This window comes from Lynx rufus, unplaced genomic scaffold (assembly GCF_022079265.1).
Source record: "Lynx rufus isolate CCGP_SWC_20201006 ecotype Redwood Valley unplaced genomic scaffold, mLynRuf1.p SCAF_17, whole genome shotgun sequence".
Lineage (NCBI taxonomy): Eukaryota > Metazoa > Chordata > Mammalia > Carnivora > Felidae > Lynx > Lynx rufus.
The window spans coordinates 35,855,277-35,874,237 of record NW_025814831.1 but is presented as its reverse complement, the minus strand read 5'-3'; the positions used below and the strand labels follow the sequence as shown (position 1 = coordinate 35,874,237).

The 18,961-nt window shown below is 35.5% G+C and overlaps 2 protein-coding genes across 9 annotated transcripts in view; both read left to right on the top strand.

The window, feature by feature from the left end:
* The window catches only part of GPHN (gephyrin), a 622,612-nt gene that overhangs the window by 45,683 nt on the left and 557,968 nt on the right, over positions 1-18,961 (top strand). The window lies entirely within an intron of this gene.
* Positions 17,718-18,271, top strand: LOC124512108 (60S ribosomal protein L21-like). Its single transcript, XM_047079495.1, has one exon. The coding sequence runs from the start codon at positions 17,741-17,743 to the stop codon at positions 18,221-18,223; it is 483 nt and encodes a 160-aa protein (XP_046935451.1). The 5' UTR covers positions 17,718-17,740; the 3' UTR covers positions 18,224-18,271.

The window sequence follows — 18,961 nt, the reverse complement described above, 5'->3', positions numbered from 1 at the left end:
AGTTAGTGTTTATGTTGGATGATTCATCTATAAAATGGGAGGAAGATAAGGGGGTTATGTGTGTATGTCAGATTTTGTTTAATTTACAAAGGTGGTATTAAAAGAAATTACCACAAGGAAAGGGTTATTGTATGCCACTATTTATGCCCATTCATAAAAATTCAGTTTATTATAGCAGTCACAGTTTAAAGGATTTGGTAGAACCTGTGATGGTAAATATATTGTCCATTCCATTTGCTGATCTTTTATGGCTGAGTGTTGTGTACTTCTTTAATTACACTTCTCTTTCATACTGAAAAATACTATTGTTTTGGGCAAATTATTGAACTGTGGGCTGAGAGTCCTTCTCTTTGATGACAATGGACATCTTTCAGAAAAAAGTGGTGCTTTGAACATCATAGGTTAGTTTTACCTGGACTTGACACATTTCTTAGTGAATGTGGTGTCTTGACAAAAGAAATCTGCTAAACTGGTGTAGGATACATGCATTTTTTTGGTCATGCTGTTTCTTATTGTGTTTAACTTAGATATGCCGTTTATAATAAAAGGTACTTCTTAGAAGCAACTAGTAAGTAACCCAATAATGCTGGGTGTTTGACCTTTCAAAATTAAGTAATTTTATGTGAAAACCTTCTCGTATAACGAACAAGATAAACCTAATGATTATACAACCCATAATTCTGAAAGAGTTGGTTGCATTGTGTGATTCACAAATTTGGAAAACTATTTCTCACTTTTAGGCCTTGCTTGATGTACTTTACATATAAACTTAAATGTACGAGTATAAATATGTTTGCTAAGGTTGTTTAGCTTGAAAACTGGTTGTCAAATTTCTTTTGTTTTCTGAAGTTCTGATTTGTTTCCATACCATACCAAAAATCAATGTTGTAATTATGGTAGTAATGACTATTAATATGTTTAAAGTGACATGTAGTTTGAGTTTGCTATATCCAAAGTTAGGAAGGAATTTCTGCTTTGTAGGGTATGGGAAACTGTTAGTTTATTATCAGGGAATAGTATTTAAATAATACTAGTTTTTTTGTTTTTGCTTTTGAGCCTAAACTTTCTAAAAAAATTTTTTTAATGAGCTAGCAAGTTTGGTTATTGTATTCATCAACTAAGAACTGAGTAAACTTGGGTTTCAGTTCCAACTCTGCCATTTATTTAGTTGTATGACCTTGGGAAAAACCCTGTGGCATTAGTTTTTTCTACTTTTTAAATAGTGGAGTTGAATTCCTCATTTTATGTCTGAAATCCAGTCTGCTTCTAAAATATTTGGTGACATTTTATGATTCCCACCCCCGCCCCGGCCAAAATATTTTGACTTCTACTTAAATATACCTCTTTCTATACATAAATATCATTTAGGACTCAGAAATTGGGAGGGTGCAAGTTTTAAATCAGACAGAATCTTATTAATAATCCTTTTGCTTCAAGAAACAAGAAAAATCTCAATCTGACCTTACACCTAAAGGAACTAGAAAAAGAAGAATGAAGTCAAAAATTAGTAGAAGGAAGGGAATAACAAAGATCAGAGTGAAAGTAAATGAAATAGAGACTAAAAAAACTCAATAGAACAGGTAAATGAAACTAAGAGCTGGTTCTTTGAAAAGATAAACAAAATTGATAAACCTTTAGCCAGACTCATCAAGGAAAAGGTAAAAGGCTCAAATGAAACCAAAAATGAAAGAGGAGAAGTAACAATGCATTCCACAGATACACAAGGGATAATAGTAGACTACTATGAAAAATTATATGCCAGCAAATTGGACAACCTAGAAGTGGTTAAATTCCTAGAAACATGCAATTTTCTAAAACTGAGGAGGAAATAGAAAATTTGAACAGATCTATTACTAGTAACAAAATTGAATTGATAATCAATAACCTCCTAACAGACATGGTCTAGGACCAGATGGCTTCACAGATTAATTCTACCAAACAGCTAATTCTACCTATTCTTCTCAAATTGTTGTAAAAACTACAAGAGGAAGGAAACCTTCCAAGTTTATGAGTCCAGCATTATCCTCATACCAAAACCAGACAAAGACACTAAATAAAGAAAACTCTAGGCCAATATCTCTGAAGAACATAGATGCAAAAATGCTTAAAATATTGGCAAACAAAATTCAACATTACAAGAATCATTCATGATGATCAAGTAGGATTTATTCCAGCAGTGCAGAGACGGTTCAAAATCCACACATCAATGTGATACCTCCCATTAAGGAAATGAAGGATAAGAGCTGTACAATCATCTTCATAAATTAAGGAAAAGCATTTGATGAAATTCAACATCGATTCAGGATAAAAACTCTCAACAAAGTGGCATAGGGGCACCTGGGTGGCTCAGTATGTTAAGTGTCTGACTCGATTTTGGTTCAGGTGATGATCTCGTGGTTTGTGAGATCAAGCCCTGCATTGGGCTCTGCACTGACAGTGCAAAGCCTGCTTGGGATTCTCTCTCTCCTTCTCTCTCTGCCCCTCCATCCCCTGTCAGAATAAATAAATAAGCATTTTTAAAAAAGCACCATGGATTTAGAGGGAATATATCTCAACATAATAAAGGCCTTATATAACAAACCCACAGCTAACATCATACTTAATGGTGAAAAGCTGAAAGCTTTCCCTTCAAAAAAAATGTTTAATATTTATTCATTTCTGAGACAGAGCGTGAATGGGAGAGGGGCAGAGAGAGAGAAGGAGACACAGAATCTGAAACATGCTCTGGGCTCTGAGCTATCAGCACAGAGCCCAAGGCAGGGCTCAAACTCGGAAACGATGAGATCATGACCTAGGCTAAAGTCGTACACTTAACCCACTGAGCCACCCAGGCGCCCCTGAAAGCTTTTCCTTTCAGATCAGGAACAAGACAAGGATGTATATTCTCACTGCTATTATGCAACATAGTACTGGAAGTCCTAGCCATAGCAATCAAAGAAGAAAAATAAAAAGCATCCAAATTGGTAAGGAGTAAGTAAAACTGCCACTCTTTGCATGTGACATATTATATATAGAAAAGCAAAAAAGACTCCACCAAAAAACTGTTAGAGCTAATAACTGAATTTAGTAAAGTTGCAAGGCTCTGTATTAATGTACAGAAGTCTGTTGCATTTTTGTTTTTAGAAATCTGTTGCATTTTTATACACCAATAACAAAGTAGCAAAAAGAGAAATTAAGGAAATAATCCCATTTATAATTGCACCAAAAAGAATAAAGTACCTAGGAATAAATTTAACCAAGAAAGACCTGTAAAGTGAAAACAAAGTAATGTTGATGAAAGAAATCAAAGATAGACTTCAAAAAATGGAAAGATGTACCATGCTTCTGGATTGAAAGAATTAATATTGTCAAAATGTCCAAACTATACAAAGCAATCTACCTATTCAGAGCAATGTCTATCAAAATACCAACAGGATTTTTCACAGAAGTAGAACAAATAACCCTAAAAGATGTATGGAACCACAATAGACTTTGAATAGCCAAAGCAGTCTTGAGAAAAAAACAAAACAAAACAAAACAAAGCTAGAGGTATTACAATCTCAGATTTCTTTTTTTTTAATTTTTTTTTTTTAACTTTTGTTGATTTTTGAGACAGAGACAGAGCATGGACAGGAGTGGGTCAGAGAGAGAGAGGGAGACACAGAATATGAAACAGGCTCCAGGCTCTGAGCTGTCAGCACAGAGCCTGATGTGGGGCTCACAAACTGTGAGATCATGACCTGAGCTGCAGTCGGACACTTAACTGACTGAGCCACCCAGGTGCTCCTACAATCTCAGATTTCAAACTAAACTACAAAGCTGTAGTATGGTACTGATGCAAAAATAGATACGTATATCAATGGAATAGAATTGGGAATTCAAATATATCCATGCTTATATGGTCAATTGATCTATGACAGAGGAGTCAAGAATACACAATGGGAAAAAGACAGTCTTTTCAATAAATGGTGCTGGGAAAACTGGGCAGCTACATGCAAAAACATGAAACTGCACTAGTTTCTTCTACCATATACAAAAATAAACTCAAAAATGGATTAAACACCTACCTGTAAGACCTGAGACCATCAAACTCCTAAAAGAAAGCATAGGTAATCTCTTGGACATTGGCCTTAACATATTTATGAATATGTTTCCTCAGGCAGGGGAAACAAGCAAAAACAAACTTTTGGGACCACACCAAAAGAAAACGGTTTTGCACAGTAAAGAAACCCATCAGTAAAATAAAAAGGCAGCCTACAGAATGGGAGAGGTTATTTGCAAATGATAAATCCAATAAGGTGTTAATATACAAGATATGTAAAGTCCTACAACTCAATACCACAAAAACCCAATTCAATTAAAAAATGGGCAGAAAACCTGAATACACTTTTTTTCCAAAAAATACATGCAAATGGCCAATAGACACATAAAAAGACACTCAGTAATCATCAGGGAAATTCTAATCAAAACCACAATGAAATAACACCTCACCCCCAGACAGAATGGCGAATTTCAGAAAGACAAGAAATAACAAGTGTTGGTGAGGATGTGGAGAAAAAGGAACTCTTATGCACTGTTGGTGGGAGTATAAATTGGCGTAGCCACTGTAGAAAACAGTATGGGACATTACTCAAGAAATTAAAAATAGAAATACTATATGGTCTAGTGATTCCAGTTCTGGGTGTTTCTCTAAGTAAACAAAAACACTAATTTGGAAGGATATACACCCCTCTGTTCATTGCAGTATTATTTACAATGAGTTGGATATGGAAGTAGCTGAAGTGTCCATGAATATAGGAATGCATAAAGATGTGTCATGCACACAGTCTCTCTTCCCCCCACCACACACACATATACATACGATGGAATATTATTCAGCCATAAAAAAGAATGAGATCTTGCCATTTCTGACAACATGGATTGTCCTCGTGGGTATTAGGCTAAATGAAGTAAGTCAGAGAAAGACAGATATCATACTATTTCACTTATTTGTGGACTCTGAAAAACAAAACAGAAAAACAAGCAAAAAGATGGAAATTCACTAGTAAATACAGAGGACAAATTGGTGGTTTCGAGAGGGGAATGGAGTGGGGGTATGAGCAAAATAAGTGAACAGGATTAAGAGGTACAAATTTCCAGTTATGAAATAAATAAGTTACAGAGATGAAAATTGCAGCATAGGGAATATAGTCAATAATATTGTAACAATGTCATATGATGACAGATGGTAATTATGCTTACTGTGTTGAGCGTTGCATAATGTATAGAAGTGTGGAATCACTGTTTTATGTACTTGAAACTAATATAACATTCTATGTCAACTATACTTCAATAATAAAAATTAAAAAACAATCATTTTGTTGACTGCAATATGTGACCTAATGAAGGAATTAAAGAAAACGGGGTTCTAGACTAATGTGGGAATAATTCTTTGAGTGTGTGTGTGTTTGGTGGCGGTGGTGGTGGTGGTGGTGGTGTGTGTGTGTCTGTTTGTGGTTGAACGTATGTATGTATGGGTTCATGTAAGTGTACATACACTCTCCTACTATCGTGATGTTAACATTAAGTCTCGATTTTAGGCAGGTGTTTTGAACCTGGATATTGAGATTAAGGCCTTTACAAGTATATCTGTTCCTTTTTCAGTTGTAATGCTGAGACCAGCATGTATTCCTACTTTTCCTCTAAGGGTAGACCAACCCCCCACCCCTCACCATGTTTTCTTCTCACAGCTGTAGTGTTTCCAGGAAGGTATGGTTTTGATGCACCTCTTCCTGCATATTACAGATTTTGCTCAGGGGAGATAACCAAATAGTTGTAGTCAAAGTTTCTGACCTGGGTTGAATAGAATTGCACTAGTGCCCTCCCGTACAGGTTTGCTGCAGATTAAGGTTTTGTTTTGTAAGGGAGGTAAGCTAGATGGTTCCGGGTGGAGTGGCAGCATTGTTTACTGTTCTCCTTTAGCCAGCAATGGAGAGCTTATTCAGAATTCTCCCTCAGCTTTTCTGTGTTCCCAGTCAGGTTCCAGGAGGAAGAGTGTGCAAGAAGGAATGTGTAAAGGAAAAACACTCCTGTATGTGTCCTCGACTTTCAACATTCTGCTTGGCTCAGAACACTCAACTTTACAACACTTATGGATTTGCCACATACCCAACAGTTCTATGACATCATCTGGGTGTCCTGCAATTTAACTCAATTCTGACATTATCTACCTGGAGTTAGCATCAGATCCCGCCAGTTAGGGGTTTAGTCCTATAAGACTTCTTCCTCCCAACTTCAGATGCTGTTCTCAAGTCCAGGTTGTTAAATTACCTAAGTTCAGGTTGTTACCTACACTTCTGACCAAAGTCGCAGAAATCAGAGATTCCCATCTTCCTCTTTGGATTCAATTAGTTTGCTAGAGTGGCTCACAGAACTCAGGAGAACAGTTTACTTATTAGATTACTGGTTTATTATAAAAAGATATTTTTCAGGAACAGCCAGATGGAAGAGTTGCATAGGCCAAATTATGTGGGAAGAGCCAAGGGGTTTCCTTGCTCTCTCCAGATGCTACCCTCTCAGCATTTCCACATGTTCACCAACATGTAAGTGAAGGATATTGGGGTTAATCTCTAATCAGTTGGTTGGTTTTCCTGACAACCAGTCCCCATCCTTAGGTTATCATGTGGCTTTTCAAAAGTCACCTCATTAACATAAACTCAGGTGTAGTTGAAATGCACTTGTTATGAATAACAGAAGATACCTTTATCCCTCCCATCACTTTGGAAATTACAAGGGTTTTAGGAACTCTGCTAGGAAAAGGGAAGAAGAACAAATTTATATTTCTTATTATAAATCAGGATGTCACAGTGTACGTACAACCTTCTCCCCACCCCTATCCTCCTGTTTGTGGCCCCCAGGATTTCACACTCTCTTGATAGCTCCTGGCCAGCCTTTAGTAGTTTGTTTAAAATTTCTAGTTTAATTTTCTTGGTAGTTTATATAGTGTTCAGTGGCAACTGTCCTGGGTTAGGAAAGGCTCATGTCTTATTTCACTCTCTAGGTGACTGATGACTGTCTTTTGAAGAAAGACCTGTGGCCTTAGTTCTCTGATGGGCTCAGGAGGAGTTGATAATTTGGTGTTGTAACAGTTTTTTGTTGTTGTCTGGTTTTTTTTTTTTTTTTGTATTAGTGTGACACTTTTTCTAGCTCTTTACACCTTCTGTCTTGAACTGGAAATCCTTTTGCTTTTTTGTTTTTTAAAGTTTATTATTTTGAGAGAGAGAGAAAGCAGGGGCGGGGCAGAGAGAGAGGGAGAGAGAGAATCCCAAGTAGGCTTCGCACCATCAGCACCCACCCTGATGCAGGGCTGGAACTCATAAACTGTGAGATCATGACCTGAGATCAAGAGTCGGACACTCAGCTGACTTCACCACCCCGGTGCTCCCTTGTGCTTTTAAAAAAAGTTGGTTTCATGTTGCTGTTCTCTATGAACTCATTGTCTTTTTTCCCTTTGAGTCATAAAAATATTTATATAAAGCTAAAGTTTTTGTATACTCCCATCTATATTCAGTTTTTTATTGTTATGGGTCATGTTTTCCAAAGTCTTTGAATTTCCAAGTAATTTTTATTGTACAATTATATATTGTATAGTTTTAATTGTGTATTATATCATATAATGTATGTTCTTTTGTCAGTTTGATCTTTTCGAAATTTTGTTACACATGTCTAGAGTAAATTTACTAAGTAGTAGCCTTTCTGGGATCTTCTTTGAATGTCTGGAGCGTTCAGTGAATTTACTGTGGCTGGTCAGGACTCCTAAATAGTGCAGCACTATGATTTCTGAAATATCAGTAACGCAGGCTTCCTAGTACTATAGTGTGCAGATTTCATAGACTCTCACTCTGTGCATGCAATAGAATTTGCCAGAGCTGTAGACCTTATTGCATATTCTGGAGTTCCTTTTTTGTAAAACTGCCTACTTTTTGGTAAACTGCTCTGCAAATTCCATCTACATTAGTGTCCCTAAACTCTTTATCTGCATCTTTAGCTCATTGTGCTCTGCTTGGGCTCTACCTCCCTGAAGGGTAGTTTGGACCATGTTTCCAGGCAGAAAGCCTTGGCTGTTGTGGGGCTTATTTACTGTGTATTTTCCTTACTTCTCTTAGGGATCTCTGTCTTGGGCTCTTTTGTCTAACATCTGAAAATAGATATTGTTCTATCTGTTGCTTCAGTTTTATAGTTAGATATGGTGAAAGAGGTGATCAGATACCAGTTACTCTGTCATGGAAACAAGTGGAAGTTCTGTTATTATTATTTTTTTCCGTTGAGTAAATTTTATGTGCCAGTCATCATAAACTCTTCCATTTAAACTCTTTATATCTCATTTAGCCCTTGTTTAATTTTTATGAAAACCATATTTTATTATAATTATTTGTAACAACTAATAATTATTTATCACCATTTTACATATGAAAAATCTAGAGAGGGTCAGCAATCTCCTAGTGGAATAAATCCTAGTAATTAAGTGGTATAGACGTATACTAATTAAATAGTGTAAGCATGTCTCTGTGTCTTGTTATGTAAAATTATTGGATTTTTAAACTGTATTAAAAATTTAGCTATTTTTAAAATTTATTATTTGATTTTGAGAGTTGATATTATTTGATTTTGAGAGTTGATTTTGAGAGTAGAGGTTGGCACAGTTTTTTGTTCAGAGCCACATGATAATATTTTAGACTTGAGGATCATACAGACTCTTGATACTCAGCTCTGCTATCATAGCTCAACAGCAGGCAGAGGCAATTCATAAACAAATCGGTATGGCTGTGTTTCAGTAAAACTTTATTAAAATAGAAGACCAGTTTGTGGGGCCATAGTTTGCTGACTGCTGAATTAGATTGAGGGTTCCTGTGGTTTTGATCTTTGGCATTTTCATGTTTTCTTTTCTTTTCTTTTCTTTTCTTTTCTTTTCTTTTCTTTTCTTTTTTTTTACATTATTGTTCAGAAAACTTGGCATTTAGTGATAAAGATCATCTCCAAACTTGTTTTAAAATAAAAAGCAAGAAAGTGCTTAAGTGATGAATTGCTTCATCTCTGTAGCCAAGTCCTAATTCCTATATATTGTCCTCTCTGAAATAGGATGTGTATTTTTTCTGAGAGTTGAACTTCTACTTTAGTAGATGGATTCCTTGGTAACAGTTAAATTATAGGCAGCAGGCTATTTTCGCAGTTGCTATATCCTTAGTGACTAGCATGATACCTGGCATATAGTAGATAGTCATCAAAAGGTTTTGAATGAATTGTTGTAAAACAAAAAAATACATTCTTATATTTTATTGTAAAGAATGTCAATGAGGAAGAAAGTTGTGTAATCAGGATAACCTAGTATTTTAGCGTTTTAATTAAACATTAAATTAAAAAATAATTACGCACTGTTCAAATTGTTAGGCAAAACAATTTAAATGAAGGTGGTTTGTTTCTTTATGAAAGTAAGATTATAATAATCCTTTTTGACATATTTAATAGGAAGTTAAATTAATGCATGTTAGCATATAAAACCCATTGTCATGGGTTTATGGAGAGAAAAGCAGTTACTTAGAATGGCAACTTAGAATATGTCCATATTAAAGAACCTAAGGAAGGAAAGCCAAGAAAATGAAAGTGAAATGAATGGTCAGAGTTGTTAGAAGAAAGTAAGAAGGGACTGTATTGGGGTCAGAGTTCAGAAAGAGGGAGTAGTGTGTGGAGGAAACAAAGCAAAACCTGAAAACTGACCAAAAAAAACTGGCAAATAATATAAAAAATACACTTGGAATATAAGTTCTAGTAGTGTGTTCTGAGAAGACTAGAAACACAATTCTAATAAACCTATGAAGTTTTTCAGAACCAATCTACACAAAAGTGACTGAAATTGATTACTCAGAAGAATGAAAACAAATAGTTGTTTAGTTCTAGAATGTTTGGCAGAGGTGAAAAGAGATATAAAAATGAGCTCAGTTTCATAGATGATTTTGGAGAATGGATAAATATTTTGATGTCAATTAAAGAACTAGAAAAAAATGAATTAGGAAATAAAACCAGAATCTTCCACTTTTAAGTGTCTTTCTTTACTAATTTAAAATAAAAATTTCGGGGCGCCTGGGTGGCTCAGTTGGTTAAGTGTCCGGCTTCAGCCAGGTCACGATCTCGCGGTCTGTGAGTTTGAGCCCCGCGTCGGGCTCTGGGCTGATGGCTCAGAGCCTGGAGCCTGTTTCCGATTCTGTGTCTCCCTCTCTCTCTGCCCCTCCCCCCTTCATGCTCTGTCTCTCTCTGTCCCAAAAATAAAAATAAACGTTGAAAATAAAATAAAATAAAAATTTCAATATTCTTTGCTCATAATCCATCAGAATTTTGACTTGTAAAACCTCTAAAGCAGTTACTTTCAATGCTGTATTTAAACCACTTTTAATTAGCAATTTTATTCCAACTTGTGTTTAGACTACTGAATTATTTTTTGGCCTATTAAACTCTTTATTCTGTGGGTTAATGTTGAATCATATTTGTTCTAGGAACTGACAGTTTCAGGGATGCTAGAACTGCCTTTCTCTGGTCTAGTTGTACTTTGATTTTTTTAAATTACAATGAGATGAAAATTTCAGCACACTAGGAAACAGAAACCTATCAAAAGGATTTCTCCCACTCTTTATTTCTTGTCCAATGGAGTGCAAATAATACCTGTACTTTTCCATATCTCCACTTGAAGGTAGGGCTCTTCAATTGTTTGAAAAGTCCTTGTACTCAGAACTAGTTTAGTTAGCTGAAAAATTGTAGTTGGGCAATAGAAGTTTTACCTCCAAACTGTGTTCAGGCCTCCATACATACCAGCACATGAGTGTTCTAGAAAAAATGTAAGTGTTCTGATCCTTCATATTAGTTTCTCTATGGCAGAAATTGTGAGGTTCAGTCACAACTTCTTTTTTGCCTTGCTTGGAAAACTAGTGACAGGTTTGTCCTTAATTTGTTTATGGGGGCAAACATATCAAACATGAAAAATGGCAATAGATCTTTAACCAGGGAATTTGCATAAGTTATTCATTTTCTCTCAGGGAAAAAAATGTAATGCATCTTGTGAGAAAGGGTACAGTGACTTCTTATACCTTGTCTAGGTATAAGGGTTATCATTTGTTTTCACGAGGACAAATTGTTACATGATGGCATAAGGAATCTTAGATTCCATTTGGAGTTGATTATTTCTTATAATAATGTCATCTTTATTTGATTGCTGTGGTATGGTAGGAAAATCGGATTGGTACTAGATACCTATATTTAACTTTAGGATTCACATTCCTTCAAACAAGAGGCATCTTCTTTCAGCCTAATTTCCTTATCAAGAAAATGAAGTTTTCTTCAAGATTACCAGAATTTTTTTGAACATTAATTTAATAGCTGGTATGGCAAAAATTTGCGAATCATATTGCTATACAAACATAAGTGCATTTTCTTTTAAAACTCTTAAAATTACTGAAGCTTTAAAGTCAAGAAAAAGAGTATGACAGTTCATGGAAATGAATAGTTATCATCTGACCAAAAATAAATCAATTAGAAGTATTATTTGTTAATTAATGTAAAACTAGAGAGCTAAAATATTTTAAAAAGAGAATAATTTTGTCTAAATTTTTAGAATGTGAATAAGAGGACCTAACAATTTGTTTTCTTCCATTCATTTGGCAAAGGAAAAATGATTAAGAAAGAAGAAATGTTTCTCTTAATTTTTACAGTTACAATTATATAACTTCTGATTAAGACTTGGTCCAAACTGTGTAGTCTGAGAGGGACAGAACACTAATATAAGTTGTTAAATCACCTTATGACTAATAGGTTAACAGTTTTACAATTAAAAGTGTGTCTTATGTTTGAAAGCATAAGGTAAATTTTGCCTGGAAATTCTAACACATGTTCTTACCTGTAATTTATTGATGTTTAATTGTAGAGAACTAGGCTTTGTTCCTTTTAAGTATACGATATATGACCATTGGATGTATGAATCTAAGGTTTTATTTTTTTGTGTGTGTTTAAAAAAATTTTTGTTATGTCTGTTTATTTTTGAGAGAGAGCGCATGCATGTGCACAGAGGCGGGGCAGAGAGAGAGGGAGACACAGAATCCAAAGCAGGTACCAGGCTTTGAGCTCTCAGCACAGAGCCTGATGCGGGGCTTGAACCCACAAAAACTGTAAGATCATGACCTGAGCCAAAGTCGGACACTGAGCCGACTGAGACATCAGCTACCCCCTGGTTTTGTTTTGTTTTAATAGAAGATAAGGAAGGCACTGCTTTTGTTCTCTTTCTGTCTGTTTCATCAGTTACCAAAAGTCCACTCTTGTAGTCCAGATACAACTTTACTGAAACTAAATGCTGTGGGCAATAAGCTTAGGAATTTCCTGAGCTTGTGCTTATGGTTTAACAAGGCATAAAGAAATAGGAAGCCACAGGACAAAAGCATCCAAGATTAGGTAAACAAGATTAGGTAAACAGGGCAAAGCGCCCCCAGTATAGAACAAAGGTATAGGAATAGGAAACCTCAGAATAAAAGCATCCAAGATTACATAAACAAGATTAGGTGTTCAGGGTGGAAACGCTCCCCTAAAATTTAGTACAGTAGCAGAAAGCTGCTTTCACAGGCAGGAAGGACAAAACAGGCAAACAGGACTATGGACCAAAGCAGGGAAAAGTTGCCAGGACCGGAGCTAATTAGTAAAAGAAAGGTGCCTTGTTGACCCTGAGGTACATGCTCTGTCTGTTTTATCCCCTAGGCAATTTAGGTAAACCAGAAGTGGTGCCTTGGTCTGCTGTAAACAACCATTTGTCCGGCATCAAGATTTTGTTTTGTATTGACCCAAATCCGTAACACCACATATCTTCAAAACCCCCTTTCCCTCACACCCATGAGTTAATGTTCATGGTTTCATTGTCTCTTTGTGCATGTCCATCATGCTTGTAAGCCTTCTGATACTAATAAAAACAGAGCAGGGACCCTTACTTGGGCTCTTGTCTCCTCCCGGACGTTAGCCTCTCTTGCATTTTAATCCTGCATCCTCTCTTGCTGGACAAGAGAAAACTCCAGACCCAGAGTCTATGACAAAATGCCACAAAGTGAGTATTGCCAATGCAAGAAAAATAGCATATACTGAACTCTGATATGCCTGCCATTTTTGGTACTGAGTGCCAAAGGCTAAGCAAGGGCTTGAAGCCAACAATACAGTAATAAAGTGTTACGACTTAGAAGGGTTTTAGAGGTTATTAATTCTAACTCCTCTTTTCAAATTCTGGTGTTTGGGTAAATTAGCCATTTTGAGACTTGATTTACTTTCATATAATTTGATAATAGACTTGTTGAACCTTAATGTGAATGTTAGGAGTATACTAATGTAAAAAAATATTATAAAATGTTAATGATTATTAACAACTTATTAATGATTATTAACAACAATTATTACTATTGTGATCAAACTTATTCCCATATTTTCAAAAATCAACTAAAAGCACTAACAAAAGATATATATAAAAATACAAAACATAAGTAATGATCAAAGTGAAAAATTTGATGCCAAACCCCTGCCTTTGTGTGTGGACTAACAGATACTAATTTATACTTTTGTGTTTTTAATTTTATTTTTGATATTTTACCACACTGCTACATGAATAATCTGAGATTTAAAATAGGTAAGGAGATACTTGAAAACATGAAACTAAAAGGTTGTGTCAGATCTGCAAAATTCTTTCAAGACTTTCAGGATAAAAGGAAGCAATGTAAGAAAACAAAAGCAAAAAGAATATTCATCTTTCTGTTTCCTATTTATTTTAGGATCTTTTTTTTTTTTAAGAGAGAAATATTGAGAGAGACAGAACATGAGAGGGCAGAGGGAGAGAGAATCTTAAGCAGGTTCCATGCGCAGCATGGAGCTGGACACAGGATTCCATCCCATGACCCTAGGATCATGACTTGAGGTAAAATAGACAATCAACTGAGCCACCCAGCTGCACCAGGATCTTCTGTTTTATTTTTATACCATCCATTTGTCACTTCAAAAGATGATGATTCTTGTCTTCATTAGGAGTGGTAATAATTTTAACATCTACTGAACTCCTATCATCTTATGTTATTTTTTTTAAGGTCTCCCTCTATCCTCTACCTTTAACTTTCATATTACTGGGAATTTAGTTAATTCATTTTCTTGCCTTAAAGAACCTTAAACCTTAACTATTTTTGACATTTGACTATCAGTAACCTACTTTAAAAACTCTCTGGAGAAAGAGATTACACCATTTCACTGTAATCCATTCAGGTATTTAATAGTCCTCCTCGAAGAGATACTTCCATTTAATCAGGTAGGCATACTAGAGATGTAAATCCTTGTGTGTTGAGTATTTTCTTAATTCTGCAGCTGACTTTAGAAGATAGCTAGGCAGTTTTATGAAGGAATAAAGATACTAAGGAATGGTATTGATTATGTCTTTGACATATAGTAGGCAACTAGTAAATATTTTTTTGTCTACTTTTTTCCCAGTCTTTGTTGTAAGTGTTCCTAAACTACTCTCACTGTTAACTTAATGTAAGTCTTTTAACCCCATTTGACTGAGCCTCTTGAGGGAAAGAATTTTTTCTTCATCATCTGTAAGATCTTTGATAATCAGACCTAGTAATGGGAGGTAATTAGTTTTGTTTGTTTATCTTCTGAACTGGAGATATTTTGAGTTTTAGTAACCAACTTATGAGTGTTATAGACTCCTAAATATTTTGTAGCATAAAGCTGAGGACATCACATTTTGTGACAAATGACAAGGTTTCTCTTGGCAACACAGAGCTGTTGACAGTTGTTAAGAAGTCTGGGACTTTAAATAGACACTTAGCCTCTTTGGAACCTTGTACAATAGATTTGGCTGTAGATGCTGACTTTGGAAATTAAACTGAATAGGTAAAAGAGTAACCAAAAGGTGTGGCACTCTAGGTTGTCTTCACAATAATGTTGTTGATACTGACTTTTCAAGTGGAGCTAGTGTAAATCAGGCAGGGCATATCAGGAAATTCAGTTATAGGTAATCATCATGAACAGATGTAATATCTTGGAGCCAAATTTTGCTATTCAGCAGAGGCCTGGAACATGGCTTCAGATCCCCAGATACAGAACTGGTAAGAAAATAGAGAAGCAGATACTGAAGCAAATTCCAACCCTGGAATCTTGAACATATTGGGTTAGGGAAAGCTGAGACCTCAGAGCAGACATTAGAGCCTAGAGGTGGTATTTGGATGGTAATATTGCTTTGGCAGTAGTGGGTCTATGTCAGTACTTGGTCTGGAAGGGTGACTAGTGCTAAGCCCTAACAGATAAGTAGATAACTCTATTTAATAATGAATTGCTTTCATCTGGAATCTTCCAAGGGCCCAACTCTTCAGATAAGGAGCAAGAAAATGAGAGAAGTGTGGGATGCAAAACTTGATAGATCTAGGAGGATTACCTTGATTCCTGTTAAAATCTCCAGGGATTTGTTTGTATCTTGGACTGTGAGGTCCTATAGTACATTGCAGGTGCTCAGAAGATACTTGTTGAATGATAACTAAATGAAGATGGTCACTCAGATATTGTAGTGCCATTAATACAACCTAGTTTAAGTATGTGGATTATTTCCCTTTTATGATTATGGGAATAATAAACTCATTACTTCAGAACTCAAATACACAATTTCCAGATTAAATTATCAGTCTGGGTAATAGGTTATAGGTGTCACTTAAAAAAATTTTTTTTTTGTTTTTTAACGTCTATTCATTTTTTGAGAGCACAAGCAGGGGAGGGGCAGTGAGAGGGGGAGACACAGAATCTGAAGCAGGCTCCAGGCTCTGAGCTGTCAGCACAGAGCCCGATGTGGGGCTTGAACTCATGAAATGTGAGATCATGACCTGAGCTGAAGTTGGATGCTTAACCTACTGAGCCACCCAGGGGCCCCTAGGTGTCACTTCTGTTGCTTTTGTTCACTATATACCCAACTCAGTAAATAATTATTGAATATATTTTTTGCTGAATATTATGTTTCGTGATCAACTTTATTTTGTGCCTTTTTATGTAGATATTTTTCAAGGGTCACTATGAGTATCTTCATGTACTATGCACTGAGACATCTATAAAAAAGTGTTAAGATGTACTCTCTGCCAGTAAGAAGCTTAAATTAGGGTAGCTAACTCAGAAAGGTAGGTAAGTATGCCATTCAGTAAATGAAGAGTGCAATGATGTTTAAGAAGAAAATATTTATAACTCTACATTGAAAACTGGATAATGACAGCCTAGTTAGTATTTTGAAAACATATTCTCTAATATTCTCTTAGTTTTAATGAGGAACTGTTAAAGAACTGTTATTTCACATTTTTATCAACTGGAAGAGAACCAATTTATTTTTCAAGTGAGGTGTTACTAGATAATTCATTAATATTTCCAAAAGAAAATTTATAGAATTCTAGTTAAGCTGCGGTAGGAAAGAAAAACATGTTCTGTAAATTATTAACCATATTTAAGGAGGAGCAGAGAGAAAGGGTAATGGAGGATTTGAAGCTCCACTATGCTGACAGCAGAGAGCCTGATGCAGGGCTTGAACTTAGGAACCATGAGATCATGACCTGAGTCGAACTCGGCCACTTAACTGACTGAACCAGCCAGGTGTCCAAGAGCACACTTATTTTGATGAGCACTGAGTAATATATGGAACTGTTGAATCTATTGTACACTTAATACTAAGATAACTCTGTTAACTACACTGTAATTAAAATACAAAAGAAGTGAACAAACCAAAAATCATGTCATGCCAGTTGCATAAAATGTTGGATTATAATAAAAATTCAGTGAATTCAAATTAAAATGGATAATGTAGAATTTTTGAACTGTGTTCTAGTTTTAAGAATGGATGAGAGAACAAAAGTTCTTATTAAATTAACAAAAAAAAACTTAAGTCACATTTGCAAACAAAATCACTTTATTTTTCATACATAGTAGTGTTGCTAGTTCATTTTTTAAGCTCATCTGCTATGGACGCTAACTCTACTTTAGTCCTCAAATTTACATCTTTTTTTTTTTTTTTTTCCTATGGACTAGAAAAGGCCTTACATTTTCTAAGTTTTGAACTAAATTTTTAGTTCAAGTGTTACTTGTGTTTTGTGTTTTTATTGCTACTCTTCTTACAGTCTTGAACATATACTTGTAGTGAATTCAGGAATGAAGGTGGGGAGCGGGGAGGAAGCCAGTAGAGTCAACAAATGTTTGAGATTCCAGGCTTGGGACAATTCTTTCGTGATAAAATTTAGAAAATTCTCACTAAGGCAGATTTTGGACACAGCCACCTTCTTAAGAGGATCCTTTGCTTTATTTTTATTACCCTTTAACCTAGAGAATCTTTAACATGTAGTAGAATTCTGACTGGAAATCTTTGCTAGCCTAAGATTTCGCCTTCTACTTCTTATGGAGCATTTTTGAGCATCTTATTTCTCTGAATGTATATGACCCTTCCCTTCTTCCTTCCTTCCAATCTAATGTCCTTCTGACCTTAAATAAAACGTCACCAGGTTTCACTTTCCTTAAGCAATTCATTTGACTTCTACCTTCATAGAGTTCTTAGGATGAGAACTAAGAAATCTCAGTGTCACTAAAAACAAGTCTGAATATTAGGCTAGTCATTTCATGTCTTAGGTCCTTAATGTTCATATCTTTAAATGAGTAAGTTGGCCTTTTGGCCGGAACCGCCATCTTCCAGTAATTCGCCAAAATGACCAACACAAAGGGAAAGAGGAGAGGTACTTGCTATATGTTCTCTAGGCCTTTTAGAAAACATGGAGTTGTTCCTTTGGCAACATACATGCGAATCTACAAGAAAGGTGATATTGTGGACATCAAGGGAATGGGCACTGTTCAAAAAGGAATGCCCCACAAATGTTACCACGGCAAAACTGGAAGAGTCTACAATGTTACCCAGCATGCTGTTGGCATTGTTGTAAACAAACAAGTTAAGGGCAAGATTCTTGCTAAGAGAATTAATGTACGTATCGAGCACATAAAGCACTCAAAGAGCCGAGACAGCTTCCTGAAGCGTGTGAAGGAAAATGATCAGAAAAAGAAGGAAGCCAAGGAGAAAGGTACTTGGGTTCAACTGAAGCGCCAGCCTGCCCCACCCAGAGAAGCACACTTTGTGAGAACCAATGGAAAGGAGCCTGAGCTGTTGGAACCCATTCCCTATGAATTCATGGCGTGATAAATGTAAAAAAAATAAAAGATGTCAAGACTAAAAAAAAAAAAAAATAAAAATAAAAATAAAGAAATAAATGAGTAAGTTGGATTAGTAGGTGATCTTATGAGTCTTTACAGCTCCAAGAATGTAACAATTCTAAGTAAATTGCCTGGTTCGATGACATGTTTTTTCAGTTTACTGAAACATGTGATAAAGTGCCTGTCTACTGTGTACCAGTTATAGGACTAGGTGCTCTAGAAAATTAAATATAAGATCATTTCTTATTGATAGAATTTTAAGCTCTTGTGGGGATTATCAGAGAGAAATATAAATTATGAAACAACATGGTGTGGTGTAATGTTTTTCAAAGTGTGTCACATTCAGATGCTTGGTATGATGTTAGAGATGTTACAGACAAAGCATTAAGTAACATCAAATTTCTTATAAAAAGTTTTTCCCTTTTTAATTCTCTTTCAGTCCTTTTCACTATCTTAAACATAAGCCTTTAACACCTGGAACGCTTAGTATTCTCCCTTTTCAACAAAGAGGGGCTGAGGCTCAGAACATTCTGTGGGCAACATTCTCTATAAGAGTTTAATGAAATATCTATTTACTGTCATCCTTTCTTTATGGCTAGTCATACCTTTTTCTCAGTGTGGCAGTGACATAAAGGTTTTATTTGGAAGTTTTTGTTTAAAAAGTGAGTTGATTAAAAATGCTAACATTGGAAAAAGCTGGTATATTGTTTTAAGAATTGCCGAA

Coding starts and splice junctions, on each gene's coding strand:
- LOC124512108 (XM_047079495.1), top strand. CDS start 17,741: ATGACCAACACAAAGGGAAAGAGGAGAGGTACTTGCTATATGTTCTCT.